Source organism: Falco rusticolus, chromosome 5, assembly GCF_015220075.1.
Source record: "Falco rusticolus isolate bFalRus1 chromosome 5, bFalRus1.pri, whole genome shotgun sequence".
Lineage (NCBI taxonomy): Eukaryota > Metazoa > Chordata > Aves > Falconiformes > Falconidae > Falco > Falco rusticolus.
Genome location: NC_051191.1, coordinates 83,538,611 through 83,553,585, shown reverse-complemented (window position 1 = coordinate 83,553,585; position 14,975 = coordinate 83,538,611). Strand labels below are relative to the sequence as shown.

The following is a 14,975-nucleotide window of genomic DNA, read 5'->3' as shown; positions in this document are numbered from 1 at the left end:
GCTGTCATTGGATGCTACAGTCAGGACCCAAACCAGCCACAGCTGAGATGAGTTTTTCTCTCAAGTCCCCTTTAGCCTCAGTTAGAGGTCACCCACACCATATCTCCACCCCACAGTGCTCTGGCACCCCATGGCTTGGAATACCATCTCAATGTAGATGTGGGTGGACAACTGTGCTGTGTGGCCTTTACTCTGCTGTTGGTGGAAGCAAGTAAATATTAGCTGATGTCATTAGCCTGGAAGAGATACTACCTCCATGTATTGACTCCCCCCTGCTTTGGACTTAGGAGCATCTGACGAGGGTATTTAGGATTGCTCCAGCCCATCGTTACAGGCAATTCTGTACTCCTGTGTGGATCTTGTGAGCTGCCTGTCCCAGCCCAAGCAATGGGAGCACCAGTGCTCCTCTTAGCCCTGACCCTATTCCCAGTTGCAGCTGCAGCAAGCCTGGAACCGTGAGCTTATCTCCTTTTGCTTTTGGGGGGCTTGATGGAAAGGACTGTCGTTGAAGGCTGGTGCTGGTGCTGCACTGTTTAGCATCACAGAGCTGAACAGTGGGGGGGCCTTGTTCTTAAGGAGGCTGAGCAGAAGCAGCTCCTGCTGAGTCCTGTTGTAGCACTGGGTGTCCAGCACCACTGCAGGTGAAGACCCTGGTATCTCCTTGTCCAGGCACTGCACTGCATGCACCACAAAGCTGCAGAAGCCACAGGATTTGCCTCTGTTCATCCTGTGCTGATGGGTGTGAAATCTGGTGGGAGGACTGAAGCCTTACGCTTCAGCCACTGAGTCTTTTGCTTCATTCCTTACACAGCCTTGCTCTGTGTACTTGCAGTTGGAGTATTGCACAATGGGCACTTGTGTCCTGGCTGGTGGCGAGGTGGTGACAGGTATCAGGAGCTCTCTAGTTCCACACTGGGCATGTTGCTGCGTTTTGGTATGGAAAGGGAGCTGCACTATAGCTCCTCCACTGCAGACACTTCTGACCCTTGGTCTGCCTCTTCATGAAAGCAGCAGAGATGGATTCTGGCTTGCCCACCTCAGCCTCTGAATTGTTTTCAAACACCTGCTCTCTTCTAGTCACTATATTGTGGTGTTCCCTGCTGTCATTCCCCATTCCCAAAAGGAGAAGCTCTGCATTCACCTCAGCTCCCTAACTGAGGATGTCCACCTGGCTGTCACCTTGCAGATGACAACTCAGAATCACACACTGGTGGAACACGATGTGGAGAGGCCAGGCACTTTTCAGTGCATCACCTTCCAGGTGAGTGTAGCTGTGGCTGCTGATTTGACAGCAGATACTTTCACCTTCACTTCAGACAGGAGTCCGGTACTTTTCTGGGTGCAGTGTCCTTTGCCTTGCTGTGGGTTGCAAAAAAACAGTGCCAGGCAAAAACCAGCGGTGTCCTGGAGCCTAGCAAAGTGGGGAATCTTTCCTGTGTGGATAAAACCCTGTTCTTTTGATCCATAACAGCTCATTTCATCCTACTTGAGGCCTGTTAGGAAACATTGACTTTCAGTTTAATCAGTGTTTAGTCCCTAAAAATGCTTGTATATGAGAGTGCAAGTCAATGCCTTGGGAATATATTCTTTTCATCCTCGTTTCCTCAGAAGGCTTTCCCTCTGCTCCAAGAGGACTATGCTGTTCTAAAGCTGCATCTATATAGCAAAGTGTAGCTGCAGCCTGCATACTTTGATTGCATTGAGCTTGCTTTAATTTAGCTGTGTTGGATGGTGATGGCACTGGACCCACAATGAATTGAATTTCACCTAGGCAGTCTGGACACTTCTTGGGCGGCTTGAATTCCTGTCACTGCAACTTTGCTGCTCTAGTTAGCTTAATTAGACACACTGAGGCTGGGGCATGACTACAGGACCTTCAGTTACATTTCTGGAGACCCATGGAGATGTGTCTGGTGCTGAGGGTATACAAACTGCCTCTGTCTTCCTCAGCACCATACAAAGTCACTGTGCCTAGGCCCTGGTTGTCATTGTCCTGCAGATTCAGCACAACACAAGTCACTTCTGGTTCCTGCATCAAAAAGACAGTTATTAACTGTTTGGTGCCGGCCCTCAGGAGAGAACAAGTCCTGGCTTTGGAAAGCCAGGGAAATCTGCTGTTGGCAAAAAGAGCCTTTCCGCTGGTGATCTTGGTCCTTCTGATACTGAGATGTCCTGGGTTTGCCTGGTAACTCATCTCCCATTACAGTCTTGGTCAGCTCCAGATCTCACTTCCCTATTTTTTTTCTTGGTTTCCTAAAAATCTCACATTTATGTGAAGTGGGAGAATGACGTGTCGGTTGGTTCGCTCTTAGGTTCATGTACAAAAGTCAGGCAGTGGCTACTTTTCCCTATAATGACAAGCTGGTTAGAGACAGTCATATGGTGGAATTTGGACTCTGAAGTTCAGGGATTTTTTTAACAGTGAGATGATGTCTTGTATCTGGGTTAAGATGTAAGTCTCTGATGAATTTGTTTTCCATTTTCTTTTATCAATCAACATAGGTGCCAGAGTTCATTCCCAGGGAAAGAGATGATTCTACATCACACGTAAGACACCTCTCTTGGCTACCTATCCTCTTACAAACTAGAGGGATTCAGCCTTTCTTGTGTCTGAGCCATGTTAATGTTGGAGATGCAGGATGGGAAAGATAGTGAAGGGGAGAAAAATGTGGAAAGTGGCAAACATGACAAGAAGAGAGGCAAAGAAAAGAGAAGGAGGAAACTGGGGAGCACAAAGAAGACTATAACTAGGGAGACAGCTAAGTCAAAGGAGGGGAAGGGAGAAGTGGAAAGTCAGAGGTTTTGGTAGGAGATGCCTCTGTTTCTCCTTTGAGCTACCTGTAGTTTCAGACAGGTTTTTGTTTGTTTTGGTTTTTTTTTTAACCTGACAGCCAGAGGAGGTGGTTTTTTTGCATGTCCTGATCCACAGTGGGGACAATGTGCTCTTTGAGGGTCGCAAGAAGGTTCTGGTCATGCCCCAGAAGAATGTAATTCTGGTACAGACAAGGGCTTATACAAACCTGGAGAAACAGGTAAGGCAAGAAGGTGGCATAAAGGAATGGGGAGGGAAGGGTCAAGGTAGGAGCCACATCTGGGGGGAAGATTTCACCAAGTGCAAAAAGTTAAGCTTGTTGGAGATGAAAGAAAGCAGATCTGTTATGAGATGTTCCAGGAACATCTGTGTTTAGATGTCTGTCATCCAGGAACAGTGTGAGTCAAGATGTGACATCTCTGAGTTGTGCTGCACCAAATGTCCAGCCTGCTGCTCCTGGGTCTTGTTTTGGTTAAGTATCTCTAGTGAGACCTAAAAGGAAAGCCAAGACTCTCCGGGACATGGGACAATCTCTTTTTGTTTTTCGGAGACTGTTGTTAATATTTGAGTAAAGCCTGGAGCGACATTCCAAGCTGTAGAAATACAGAGGTACTCCACAGTCTTCACAACATGAACAAACTGCAGACAGACCAACCCCACTGTTTAGCAGATCATTGTAATCTTCCCAGGTAGAGGCAGCAAGTTTCTAAAGCCCACAGCTGCATATAAACCTCCCAGACAAAATCCTCTGGGGTGGAGATATTGGGGAGGGCTGTTTGGGAGAGACCTGAATACCTTTGAGGTAAACAAAAGAGACATGAATATTGGAGCACAGAAAAGGAGAAGCAGATTTGTGCAAGGACATGTTGTAGGCAGACCGCTTTACTATCCTTTTCTTTGTATCTCCAGTGAAATTTCGAATTGTGAACCTCAATGAGGACCTTAAGGTCATGGAAAATGAGGTGAGTATCACCCTGGGCATTCCTGGAAGTAGGAGCCTCAGCATGATATACACTGAGCTCATGAAAGAGCCTCATCTCCCTTCATGCCTGTTAAACCATAAGAACAAATGATCTTTGAGAGGAAAACCCACTCATCCACTGATTGCAGCGTAAGCTAGTACAGAAGGAGGAGGAGACCTAACGTGCGGTCTGGGTGGGGCAGAAATTTTTGGTCAGGGGCTCACATCAGGCAGCATTATTAATACTGGTTCACATGAATGCTGTTTTGCTCTGTACAAAACTGAGCTTTTTTTCCTCTTGTTTTTACAGTATTCCCAGATATGGCTGCAGGTAAGTGACAAAGAACTGACCAAAGGGAGATGTCTGTCTCCTACTGTGCCTTTTCATTCCTGGACAGAGTTGTGCCACAGATGTAACCTCATAAGCTTCTGGTTCTGGCTCAGGTTCAGCTGAAGTCTTTTCTACCTGGTCAGCCTGGGTTTTTCATTCAAACCAGCACCTCTGTGATGCACATAGCTGAGACAGAGGCAGGACAGTAATGAAGCTTTGCCCAACACCTTGTCTGCACAGAGCACAAGGCTAAGTGCTCAGCAGATGCGGCACAGCTGCATCTCCTTCCCATGATGTTACCACTTCCCAGTAGCTTTACTGTTCTTGGCAACCTTTGCAATTCCAAAGTTCAGTAAAACATACTGGAGGGGAGGAGAAGGAATATGTGCTGGTGATCTGGCATCCTCTCTACTACTACTCATCCTCGTAGTGCCTTCTTGTGCCTGAGTATGTCTGGACCTGCCAGGTACCCATGTTCCCACTGTGACTTGGTGGCTCTGCATGTCCTTCCTCAAATAGGATCCTGAATATAACGGTATTGCTAAGTGGCTGAATGTAAAGCCAAGACATGGCATTGTGGATCTGTCCTTCCCCCTGGCCTCTGAAGCACCCCTTGGGGAGTACGCCATCTCAGTGCAACCATACATGGCTCAGAAAACCTTCAGCGTTGAAGAATACGGTGAGACTTGGACAACAGAGGTGGGAGAAAATCAGTGTGGGTAGCTGGAGAAGAGAGCAGGGCAATGGAGCCGCGTTCATCAGACTTTTTGCCCTGGGACAACAGCAGTCTGGGGACAGGGATTGGTGGGTCTTTGTGCACATCTCATGCTGGGCTGGAGGTTTCTGCAGCTGCACGGGTACAAAGGAGAGGCTGCGGTCTGACAACTCATTCTAGTTGTGACTGGGACCTGTGACAAGCACTTTCTGCTGTGCATTGCCGCCCTCTTCTAAGCTAGGTTTACTATTCGCTCCAGTCTGCCGCTGTAGGAGGAAGCAGCATCACGTCTTAGTCCCATTCAGTTGCGGTGACGTGGGTAAGGACAAAACCCTGTGTCACTTAAAATGTTTATGCTTGACTGAGCTGAAGTAGAGAACAGTCCTACGTGCAATTGTAGCAGCAAATAGAGGGAGGTGTGGCTGAAGGGAGTAATCCCCATTGCAGCATGGTGATGAATAACTGGGGTCGTTACTGTCTTTACCCCCATCTGGACTCCATACTCAGTGTTTTTCCCTCCATCCTTATCTTTCTCTCTTCTACGCAGTGTTGAAAAAATTGAAATAAAAGATTGAGCACCCTCCATTATGCTACAGCAGATAAGGAGTTTCAGCTGAGGGCTGTGGCAGTGAGTATATTATACTGTTGTGATCTTGGCCTTCACTCCACAATCACCTTCAGATGGTCCACAGCTGAGAAGCGACCTTCCAGTATGATGTTTCGTGCACTGCCCTGTGGCTGGGGGAGACAGATCACTCTCTGGAATGGCTTCTTCTCGCACATTGGTCATTTATTGTGAGGCTGAAGGATGGCTTAGGATGCTGGGTGTAGTGGGCGGAGAGAGATGCAAACTGAGCTTAAGAGACAAGCTGGAGTTCCTGAGCAAACAGGTACAAAAGCTCTTGCAGGCTCCACTTCCCTGCAGTGAGGGGTGGGGTGGCCTGGATCTGTATCTCTGTTGAAAGTTGGCCAGTCTTCAGGTGAATGTTTCTTCTCCCCTTTTGACACAGGTATACCTATGGGAAGCCCATTCAAGGGAAAACAAGTATTACTTTTATCGCATTATCCCAGATCTTGGAAGGCAATTTAACAAATTATATGGAGATAAGGAAACAAAACAACTGGGTAGGTGAACAAATAGAAGAGTAGAAAGTATAGCCTGCTGAAAATGCATGTCTGTCCCCTTAACCTGCCTTGATGCACCTCTGATGTACACTCACCTGTTTAGTCTGCTGTCTTCCCACTTGCTAGACCTCATCAGACTATTGATTCCTCTTCCTGTGACTCTATTGCTTGAATTACTGCTCTAGCTGCCCATATCTGACTCAAGGTTTCAGGAGAAGGTGTAAGCTCGGTGTAAGTAATTTAATTACAGATCCTTTCCCAAGGATCTGTATCCTATTGTATCAGATCACTGGTCTAGTCAGTCCTGTGACAACTCCCACCAATAAACAGGCTATCAGAGTATCAAATTGTCTGTGGCTTAATGCCCTGTTTCTTGCTGTATCCATGCAGTTAACGGATCGCCTTAAGCTTGCTAGTGTCCTGTCTGAGATCATGTCCAATGCTGGTTACACTTTCTGCACATTTGCATTCATTATACATTTGTGGTTAAGTTCCACACTTGTTTTGTTTTCCATGGCTTTCAGAGGCAGCTCTTTCAGCCTGAAAGCACAAGAAAATATTCCTAAATGTCAGACCAGTCAGCAACAAAGCCAGAATATAAAAAATCCAGCTGGATCTCCTCCATCTTTTAAAACACACCCAGTAGCAAAGTGTCTGCCAGCTGGAATGCGGCACTGTCTTAGCAGTGCAAAACACAGCTGAACGCCAGCTCCCTCTCACAGGGCATGTAAGAGACCCTGCAAGGTTCTGTGGAGACTTAACAGGCACAACTAGAAACACGTGGTCCACCTCCCCTCTCTGGCAGGCTGGCTGTACCCTGTCTCTGCCTTAATGCTCGGGAAAGCTCTTGCAGTCTGTAACTGGCTGGATGCCCTTGTTAACACGGCCTCATCACAGAGATGCCATGACTGAGAAGCCACACTGGCAGGCTTTATTCGTCAGGACCATATAGTCTCAGGGAGGAGGTTACCTGGGGCTTAATCCAGTCTCCTGGTTTGTCTGTAGCATAATTAACCCTTAGTGATTTACCTGAAACACTTTTTTTTTTTCTGCCACTTTTTCAGAGACAGTTTAATCCAAGCATGTTGATTTCCTTCTCTGGCTAAGGATCTATGATGGGTTTCCTGCAGTTACAGCTTTTGGAGATTCCATCTGTTCCACAGATATTGGAAATACTTCTTAGGATTGCCCAGCAGCTATGGAACAGTTTAGCTTTCTCTCTGTTCACATCTCTCTCTCTGCAGACAAACAGGGATGGCTGCACTACTTTTAACCATAAAGACAAGAGACTCTGGAATTAAGTGAGACTGACAGCTACATAATTGCGATAGGAGAAGTAGTGGAAGATGGAACAGGTACTGCAAAACATGTGAAGTGTTCTCCTCCCTGGAGGCAACTTCTTTGGCCTTTCTGTGGCAGTCAAATTCCTTGTGAAAAAGTACCTTGAGGGTTCCCAAGTGCCTTCTGCCACAATGGCAGTGTCTATTCTAGTACCTCTTCCAGCTATTATTACCAAATTTTCTTAATCCTCTCCACCCCCTCATCTCCACTAGCACACATATAACTTTTCGTGATTGCCTGGACACCAAGTTGTTTCTCAGCCAGGTTGCAAAGCCCTGGCTAGCCATGGAAAAGTCTGCAACAAGCCCTTGCAGTCCTTGCTAATTGTAGTACACCATCCTGACAGGTAGTCCCTACCCGCAGTCTCCTGCCTTCTCTTTTCCTAAGCCTGAGGCAGGGCTGCTTATGCACATTCCAGCTGTGAGGAATGATATTCTGCTTCCTTTTAGTCTGACACAATATTGGCTATAAGGAGGTAGGTTTCAGTATCAGTGTTAATACGCACCTAGCTCTAGCAAATAGAGGTGTCTGTTGTTTGAACTGTCTGGATGGCATCTTTCAGGCCACTTTTAGACACCTACAGTGTAGCTGTCTATAACTATACAGTCATCTAATTTCTCTGTCTCTTCAGTGGAGAGAAATGTTTACTTATAAGGTATGATGCATCATGTCATGAAGCAGAGGGCCTAGAAAGGTTGAGGGAGTCATATCCTGTTGCAGCACAAACAAACTATCCGGCTGCAACAAGGCTTTACCGTTGGTCAGATTCTACTGTCTGTGCTGTATCTCCTTCCTCCAGAGGTCAAACCACACTGCTCCTCCTCCATCTGACCCACAGCTGTACATTATCAAAGTTAATTAACACAGCTTCATTCCTCTACAGTTCCCCCTTTTTTTTTCTTAATATTTCATACCTTGTGTTTTTAACAATCATCACAACCTTTTTACAAATAAATTTTTCATACTGTCCTCTAATTCCTCTACAATATCCTAAAAAAAAAAAAAAAAATTTGTCCCCTAAATCTAGAGGTTGTAGGTATTGTAGGTAGTGTTGAAGCATCTTCTTGTCTTCTGTTTCCCTAAGAGCACTGCTAGGGTTTAACGGATTTCTCATCTCTCCACCCAGGAGCAAAGGTTATGGATACAGCTGAAATTCTTACTGTGACGAGAATTAAGTCTATAAAGTTTATCAACCTCCATGCATTCTACAAATGTGGACTGCCATACACAGGGAAGGTAACACCCATGGATCCCTTCTCTGCTGAGAATACATCATAGATAGAATCTTCTGTAGGCAGAAAGCAGCAGTCCTGAGGGAAGTAGGTGCCGCTCTGCTGTTACCCAGCAGCTATGGGTGAAGCCTCCTGTAGAAGCAATTTCTTCTCCCCACCCTAACCTAGTGTATTCCTGGACAGGAATTCTGGCCAGCTGCAGTCTCTGGAGACTTCCCCAGGAGTAGCTGCTGAATATAGTCTGTGCAATAAAAGGCATATGGGATGGGGGTGGTGTCATCAGGGAAATAACATTCCCTTTGGACAAATGCACATGGTAGCTTGGCAGAAATCACTAAAGCCTTGTGTATCAGTTCACTGGCAGTCACTCCTGTCTCAAGTCCCCCGAGCGATGCTAGGACAGCTGTCCCACTGGGGCTAGAAACACTCAAATTTCTGGAGATTAGGCTGTTTCTGATCGTCAAGGATCCTGCAGCATTGTCCAAGAAAAAGCTCAGAATCCGAGGAAAGCGCCTTTTTCTTCCAATATAGGTGTCTTATTTGGCTGCGCTACCACCGTATTTCTAGTCCTAAACAGATGCACATTGTTGGTTTTGTGCATTTATCACACTTCTATTTGGATCCTTCCAATGTGTCTGAAAGCTAGAAGGGCTGAGGAAGCCCAGTGATAGAAACACCAAGCACTGGCAGTGCCTTGGAGTGTGGCACAACAGGTATTAACTCCTTCCTCGCCTTCTCTGCAGTTGTTCTGCCACAGTGGCAAGTCTCCCCTCAGAAATGAAACAGTCTACCTAGTAGTTGACATCAATGATGAGGAGACACGCCTGTCATTAATCACAGATGAGAATGGAGAAGCTCACTTCTCACTGGATACCACCAGCTGGAACAACACGCTGGTTTCTCTGAAGGTGAGCATCAGCCACAGAAAAAGGAGGATAAAGTGAAGGTAGACTGAGGAAAGAAAAAAAAAGTGGAACAAATGTGAGGTTTCGGAGTTCAGTTCCTCTGGCTCCTGATCTCACTTGGTTATATCTGTACAAGCATCTTTAATTACTCTCCAGTGCCATCTCCTCAGGGAAGTTGGAGTCTGTGCTGCAACAGTTCAGCCAAAAGGTCACCAAGGGTGGTCTGCTGTCCTGAGCTAGAGCATGATCCTAATCTTTTGTATCCCCCCTCACCTTCTTTGACTCCACTAAAAACATCTGTTAATCTGAATACCTCCTCGTAGGAAGTCCCCCCTTTCTCCACTCTGGGATATGTTAGAGGTGGCTCAACAGAACTGGCAGTTGACACCTGTCTCTGTTTAACTCCACTTCTAGCGGCTACCCTTGCCCTGCAGCAGCACATAGCTTGTCCAGGCTCAGCCTGGCAGATAGCTGGTCTTGACCTCCCTTTCAATACCACACTTGAAGCACTTGGCGGCTTCTCACAATTTCTGTTCCTACACTTGGAGCTCGTTGTTACCAGCCTGGCAGTACACCCACCTGCCCACTACCTACATTCCTGCAGCTGATGTGGGATCCATGCCCAAGCAGTGCGATCTCCTATTGCCATCCATTTCTCAGAGAACGGAACTACTGTTCCAGATGCTTTTCCCCAAGACCCCAGTCTGTTTAGGGTGATGTTCCCTAATTTTGGTTGGGCAGGACTTGGTACGTAAGATCCCTTGCGTTACCTGATGTTTTCCAACTCACGTTTTTGTGCTCTGAAGGCTACCTACAACCTTGGAAATGACAATGAGCAAGATTCTTCTGAAAGTCATGCAGGAGTTGAGGATAGCTTCCACTGGCTGAAACCTTTCTACTCTGAGAGCAACAGTTTCCTTGAGATCAAAGCCAGGGATGATGTGATGCCCTGTGATCAAGAGCAGGAAGTGCAAGTGGATTATATCCTTGACTGGAATAAAGTCAGCTCTGAAGCAGGCCACATTGATTTCTATTACTTGGTGAGCACAGAAGACAGCTGAATCTCAGGGCAAGATTATGCTTACTGGCATTTTACCCTTTTCACACAGCACATGTATACTCATGGGAGAAGGTAAGCTACTCCAAGGCCAGTCAGTCAGTTTGTGAGTTCTGTTCTGCCCAAACCTCCTCCTGTTCTCCAGTTCCTGGACCTGCTTCTAGCCCCCAGCTGCTTTGTTTTGCTTTGCTTTGTCAGGGGTGCCTTGACCTAAGCTCACGTGATAGATACCTGCCATTCACCCTACATTTCTCTGTGCTCACATGGGTGGCAGTGCAGGGCTAGCCTGGTTTCTGCCCAGCAGGTATGTCCTAGATTTCCACCTGGGGCAATCTGTCTGTGAACTAAGAGGCAATCTCTGGGGCAGCTGACCTCCTCTGGCCTGTATATTTAAGGAAAATGCTTGAAATTGCACAAGCCCTCAGTGTGCTCCAGAGGTATATAATCATGTTTTGATGAAGTCCACTTTCAAGCGAGGCCGAAGCAAGAGTGTGACTACAGCCTAGCTGAGAGGTTACGAGTGTCTTGGTTACTCAGCTGGGCTCATTCATACGATCAAACAGTACCCTACCCTAGTAATGTGAACATCAGAGATCAACGGGGCTTAAGAGCAGCTGTTCTTAGCTTCAGATGTACCTCCAGCTTTGCAAGCGGTCATTCTCATTGCCTAACCAACACCTCTTGGTTAGGTGGTTCGACTTGAAAGTCCACTTCCACCTATACTATCACCATCTCTGCTACAGAGCTCTTGGGTCATGTTCTGCCAGAGAAGCTTCTGTGACAACAACTGTCCGACGTCCTTCTTGCTTCTCTTGTTCTTCTTGCACTCTCCTCATACTGTCAGAATTCAGGCCCTTGACTGGCTCTTCTCTTTGCTCTTCAGGTGATATCAAAAGGCAAGATCCTTTCCAGTGGAGAGAAGCGTGTGCCAATTATCCAGCATGAGAGTGAGTAGAAATGCATGAAGTGTCTCATAACACACCCCAGAAAACTGTGACCACTCTCCAGTGTCAATCTCTGCAGGTTTTATTGTTATCCACAGGCGGGAGCTATTGAACTGAGTTCTTAGTGGTGGTCCACCTCATCAGACCAACACTATCTCCTCTCATATCAGTTCAGTGCCCTTCTAGGTGATTGTCCTTCTCTTGCCTTGTCTAATTGGTCTATTATCCAACCTTATGACTTTGCTGCTAGCTTGTACCTTTGGAGAAGATATAGAATTTGTGTAGCTTGCCTGTTTATCTAAACCTGGGTTTATTGGTAATCTGTGATGGTGACTGTGTAAGATGTTCTTATTTGCAGGTAGAAGTTATTAAATTCCCTCTTTTGATTCTTACTGTGTGTCCTACCCCATTGAGCTGATTTAATGGAATATTTTCCCTCTCTCCTTTGCTGCTATCTCGTGCAGATCTGCAGGGCTCCTTCTCATTGACTCTGACTATTGGCAATGACTTCCTGCCTGACATCAAGCTTCTAGTGTATGCAGTCTTCTTGGATGGGGAGGTGGTGGCTGATGTGGAAGAATTTCAAGTGGAAGAGTGCTTTAGACACCAGGTGAGTAGAAACACAAGAAGTGTGACAGCATCATTGATGTGCTCTGGCCTGCTGTGGTTCCTGGTCCTGTTTTATCCTCAGCCAAGTGGTGTAAGCTGGATACACATCCAAACCAGATGCCCAGTATTTTTGGCTGGGAAACATTAATAACCTTCCTCCCTGACTTCCTAGTCCCACCCTCCCCAGCACTGGCAAGCCTTTCCCAAGGAGTAAACCAGACCCCCCCCGAACTGCGTTTTCTCCCCCCGTTCCCTGTGACTGACTCGGGAACACACTGTCCCTGATGTTCTCCCTAACAAGAAGAGAAGCCTACCTGCTTAGCTCCCTAAGTGGATGTGTAGTGGTAGGGGAATTCTGGCTGGGCTGTACACACTGCAGCCCATGTAACCTGCCCAAGGGATTTCTAGAAGGGTCTGCTGGCACCTCAGCCCCTTTCCCTACTTTATTATCTGTCTTTTCCTCTGCTGCCTAGACACCTAAGAGTCACAGGGTCCCACTCTCTACCACTAAGCCCCTGACCCTGTCTGCTTTTGCAGGTAGCGCTGGACTTCTCACACAAGGAGGAAGTCCCGGGATCAAAAGTCAGTCTGAACCTCAAGGCTGCTCCAGGGTCCTTGTGCTCTGTCCAAGCTGTTGACAAGAGTGTCCTCCTGAAGAAAAATGACACCCTGACAGCAAAAACAGTGAGTGCAGCCTGCCGTGACCACCCCCGTAGTGTCTGCCTGCTTTCTGTCTCCATGCGCTGGTAGGAGGAAGCCCATAGTCCGTACCAGGAACATGGCTGCAGTGTTCGGTGGCTGCCCTGGCGTTCCCCCTCCTCAGCCTCTTCTGAGCAGTTATGTGGTGGTCATGTTCCTCGTGCATCAGCTCTGCACTGTGGGTCTCTGCCTGGAGAGTGGTGGATGCTGCATGGTGCTTCAGGGATAGGCAGGGAGAACAGCTTCAAAGAGATGCTGGTGCTTTCCACTTGCAGGGAAAGTGCTTAGCAGCTTTCCTCACATCCACCTGTCTCTCCGCATTTCCATCTTCCACCAGGCAGTGAGGCTAAACCTTTGCAATGGAAGTTTTCCCCACTAGGGTCCTCCTACTCCTCTGCCCCAAACATTGCTGATTTATAACCATATGACAGATCAGGCTGAGCACCCGAGCAGTTCTTCAGAAGTCGATAGGGTCCAGCACACGGTGCAGACAGTGGCCAGTAAAAAGTGGTCAGGATTTTGTTGGCATCCAGGTGCATTCTGAGAATCTAGAAGAGTTGAAGGAACTTACCCTAAAGCAGCTGGGTATTTCAGGGGAATGAATTTAAGACTTAGAACAAAAATACTGCAAGAATTGAAAATCCTAACAGAATTCGACAATGTATACCAGAGATAATACACATGTATATCCTCATGCAAAGTTGTAAGTGAAGTTATAGCAGGCCAGACTGTTTGTTACAAAGAAGCCTCACCAAATCAGGGGGAATTCCTGCACCAGTAGGTAGGGACCCACAGTGTGATTTGGTGTTCCGTTTTACAGGAATCCTGTTCTAGCACAGAGCACTTGCATCATCTACTAACAGATACATAAAGTGGTCATCATTAAATGTGTGAGTCAGATGTGCCAATGCGTTGCTCAGACTGAATCATGCATTTTTATCCTAATCTTGCATCCTAGAGTTAAAAGGCTTGAACTGTCACAAGTGAACGTCTTGCAGACTAAAAGCTACTCGCCTGCATTCACTCCTTGGGATTCACGTTCTTTAGTATAAACTGGGCAGCGCCAACTTCCTTGACTGCAAAGCTTTACAAAGAATTATAGAGGGCTACAGCCTAAATATTTGACCCATACACATGCTGGTTGGCCAGTTCCTTATGAAGACCTCTCTTCTTCCATTGCAGCTGTATAAGGAGCTCTTTGATGACAGCTTTACAGTTGGAGGACGAGGGTTCCCTTATCACTTGGAAGACTTTGAGGCATACCCTTGTCTGCCCCAGCAGCCCAGTCTCCACAAAAAGACTCGGATGGGAGCACCATGGTATCAAAGTGACGCTGACGTCTTTAATCTGTTTAAGGTGAGTGTCTACACTTCCACTAAACTTTTCCTGAGCCAGCAGTTTCCAGAATGCCCGCAAGAGTTTAGTCTTAGCAAACTTCAGCTGCCCCAATGTTCATTGCTAGAAGTCCTATGTACCTTGCTCTTCAGTGTAGTCACACTCATTTGGGGACTATGGGGAAAGATTAAACTTATAAGCAAGCATAGTGCAAACCACCTGATCAGAAAAAGACAGTGTGAAAATGAACAAACCTAGTTTAGGCTACCATATCTACCAAGGGGGAGCGGCAAGGATATCCCAGCAAGACCCCAAGCAGCTCTCCATATTTTGACCGATTGTTGCTTGGCTATTATTGTATTTGTAAAGTTGTTTACTCTGTGTTTCATTGAGTCTCTTCTTACTTCTTCTCAAAGAATTTTTAGTAAAAGGAAGTCCTTCACAATTTGGTTTCATAGCTAACTGTCAAGACAAATGACAAAATAAGCTAATCTGCTAACAAGCCCAATAGCCAGAAAAAGATTAATAACACATCTGCTAACTGGAACCCAAGAAGTGCTGCTTCTGACAGAATGTTTAAATAAATACATGCAGGTAAAAGGACCTCAAAATAGCAGAAGAAAGTAACAACACACTGAAAGCAACCCAAAATGGATTGTGAGTTGCACGGGCTTCTCAGGCTGACAGAACTCTACCGTACAAATACAGACCCTGCTTCCCCCCAAAGGCACAGTACTGGGCTGTCTTCTAGATGCTTACTCCTAGATTACATTGGATGCTAGTTAAAGGAGATCCCACTATACCTTGATTAATAGTGATCTTGTAACGGATGACTGTCCTGTAACATATGACTAAATCCATGGGCATGTACAGCCTCCTCAGAAAGGGTGACGGCCTATGATCTCCATG

General features: G+C 46.5%; 1 protein-coding gene across 1 annotated transcript in view; it reads left to right on the top strand.

The window, feature by feature from the left end:
* Nucleotides 1-296: 296 nt before the first annotated feature.
* LOC119148369 (alpha-2-macroglobulin-like protein 1) overlaps nucleotides 297-14,975 on the top strand; it is a 29,626-nt gene continuing 14,947 nt past the window's right edge. Inside the window, 20 exon segments of the mRNA XM_037388413.1 lie at nucleotides 297-455; nucleotides 1,078-1,261; nucleotides 2,503-2,547; nucleotides 2,892-2,994; nucleotides 2,997-3,032; nucleotides 3,722-3,774; nucleotides 4,084-4,104; nucleotides 4,624-4,783; nucleotides 5,367-5,400; nucleotides 5,402-5,453; nucleotides 5,828-5,944; nucleotides 7,189-7,224; nucleotides 7,227-7,299; nucleotides 8,412-8,521; nucleotides 9,261-9,425; nucleotides 10,229-10,462; nucleotides 11,363-11,426; nucleotides 11,888-12,033; nucleotides 12,570-12,716; nucleotides 13,914-14,087. Coding sequence (XP_037244310.1) covers nucleotides 388-455; nucleotides 1,078-1,261; nucleotides 2,503-2,547; nucleotides 2,892-2,994; nucleotides 2,997-3,032; nucleotides 3,722-3,774; nucleotides 4,084-4,104; nucleotides 4,624-4,783; nucleotides 5,367-5,400; nucleotides 5,402-5,453; nucleotides 5,828-5,944; nucleotides 7,189-7,224; nucleotides 7,227-7,299; nucleotides 8,412-8,521; nucleotides 9,261-9,425; nucleotides 10,229-10,462; nucleotides 11,363-11,426; nucleotides 11,888-12,033; nucleotides 12,570-12,716; nucleotides 13,914-14,087 — 2,022 coding nt within the window. The 5' untranslated portion in view covers nucleotides 297-387.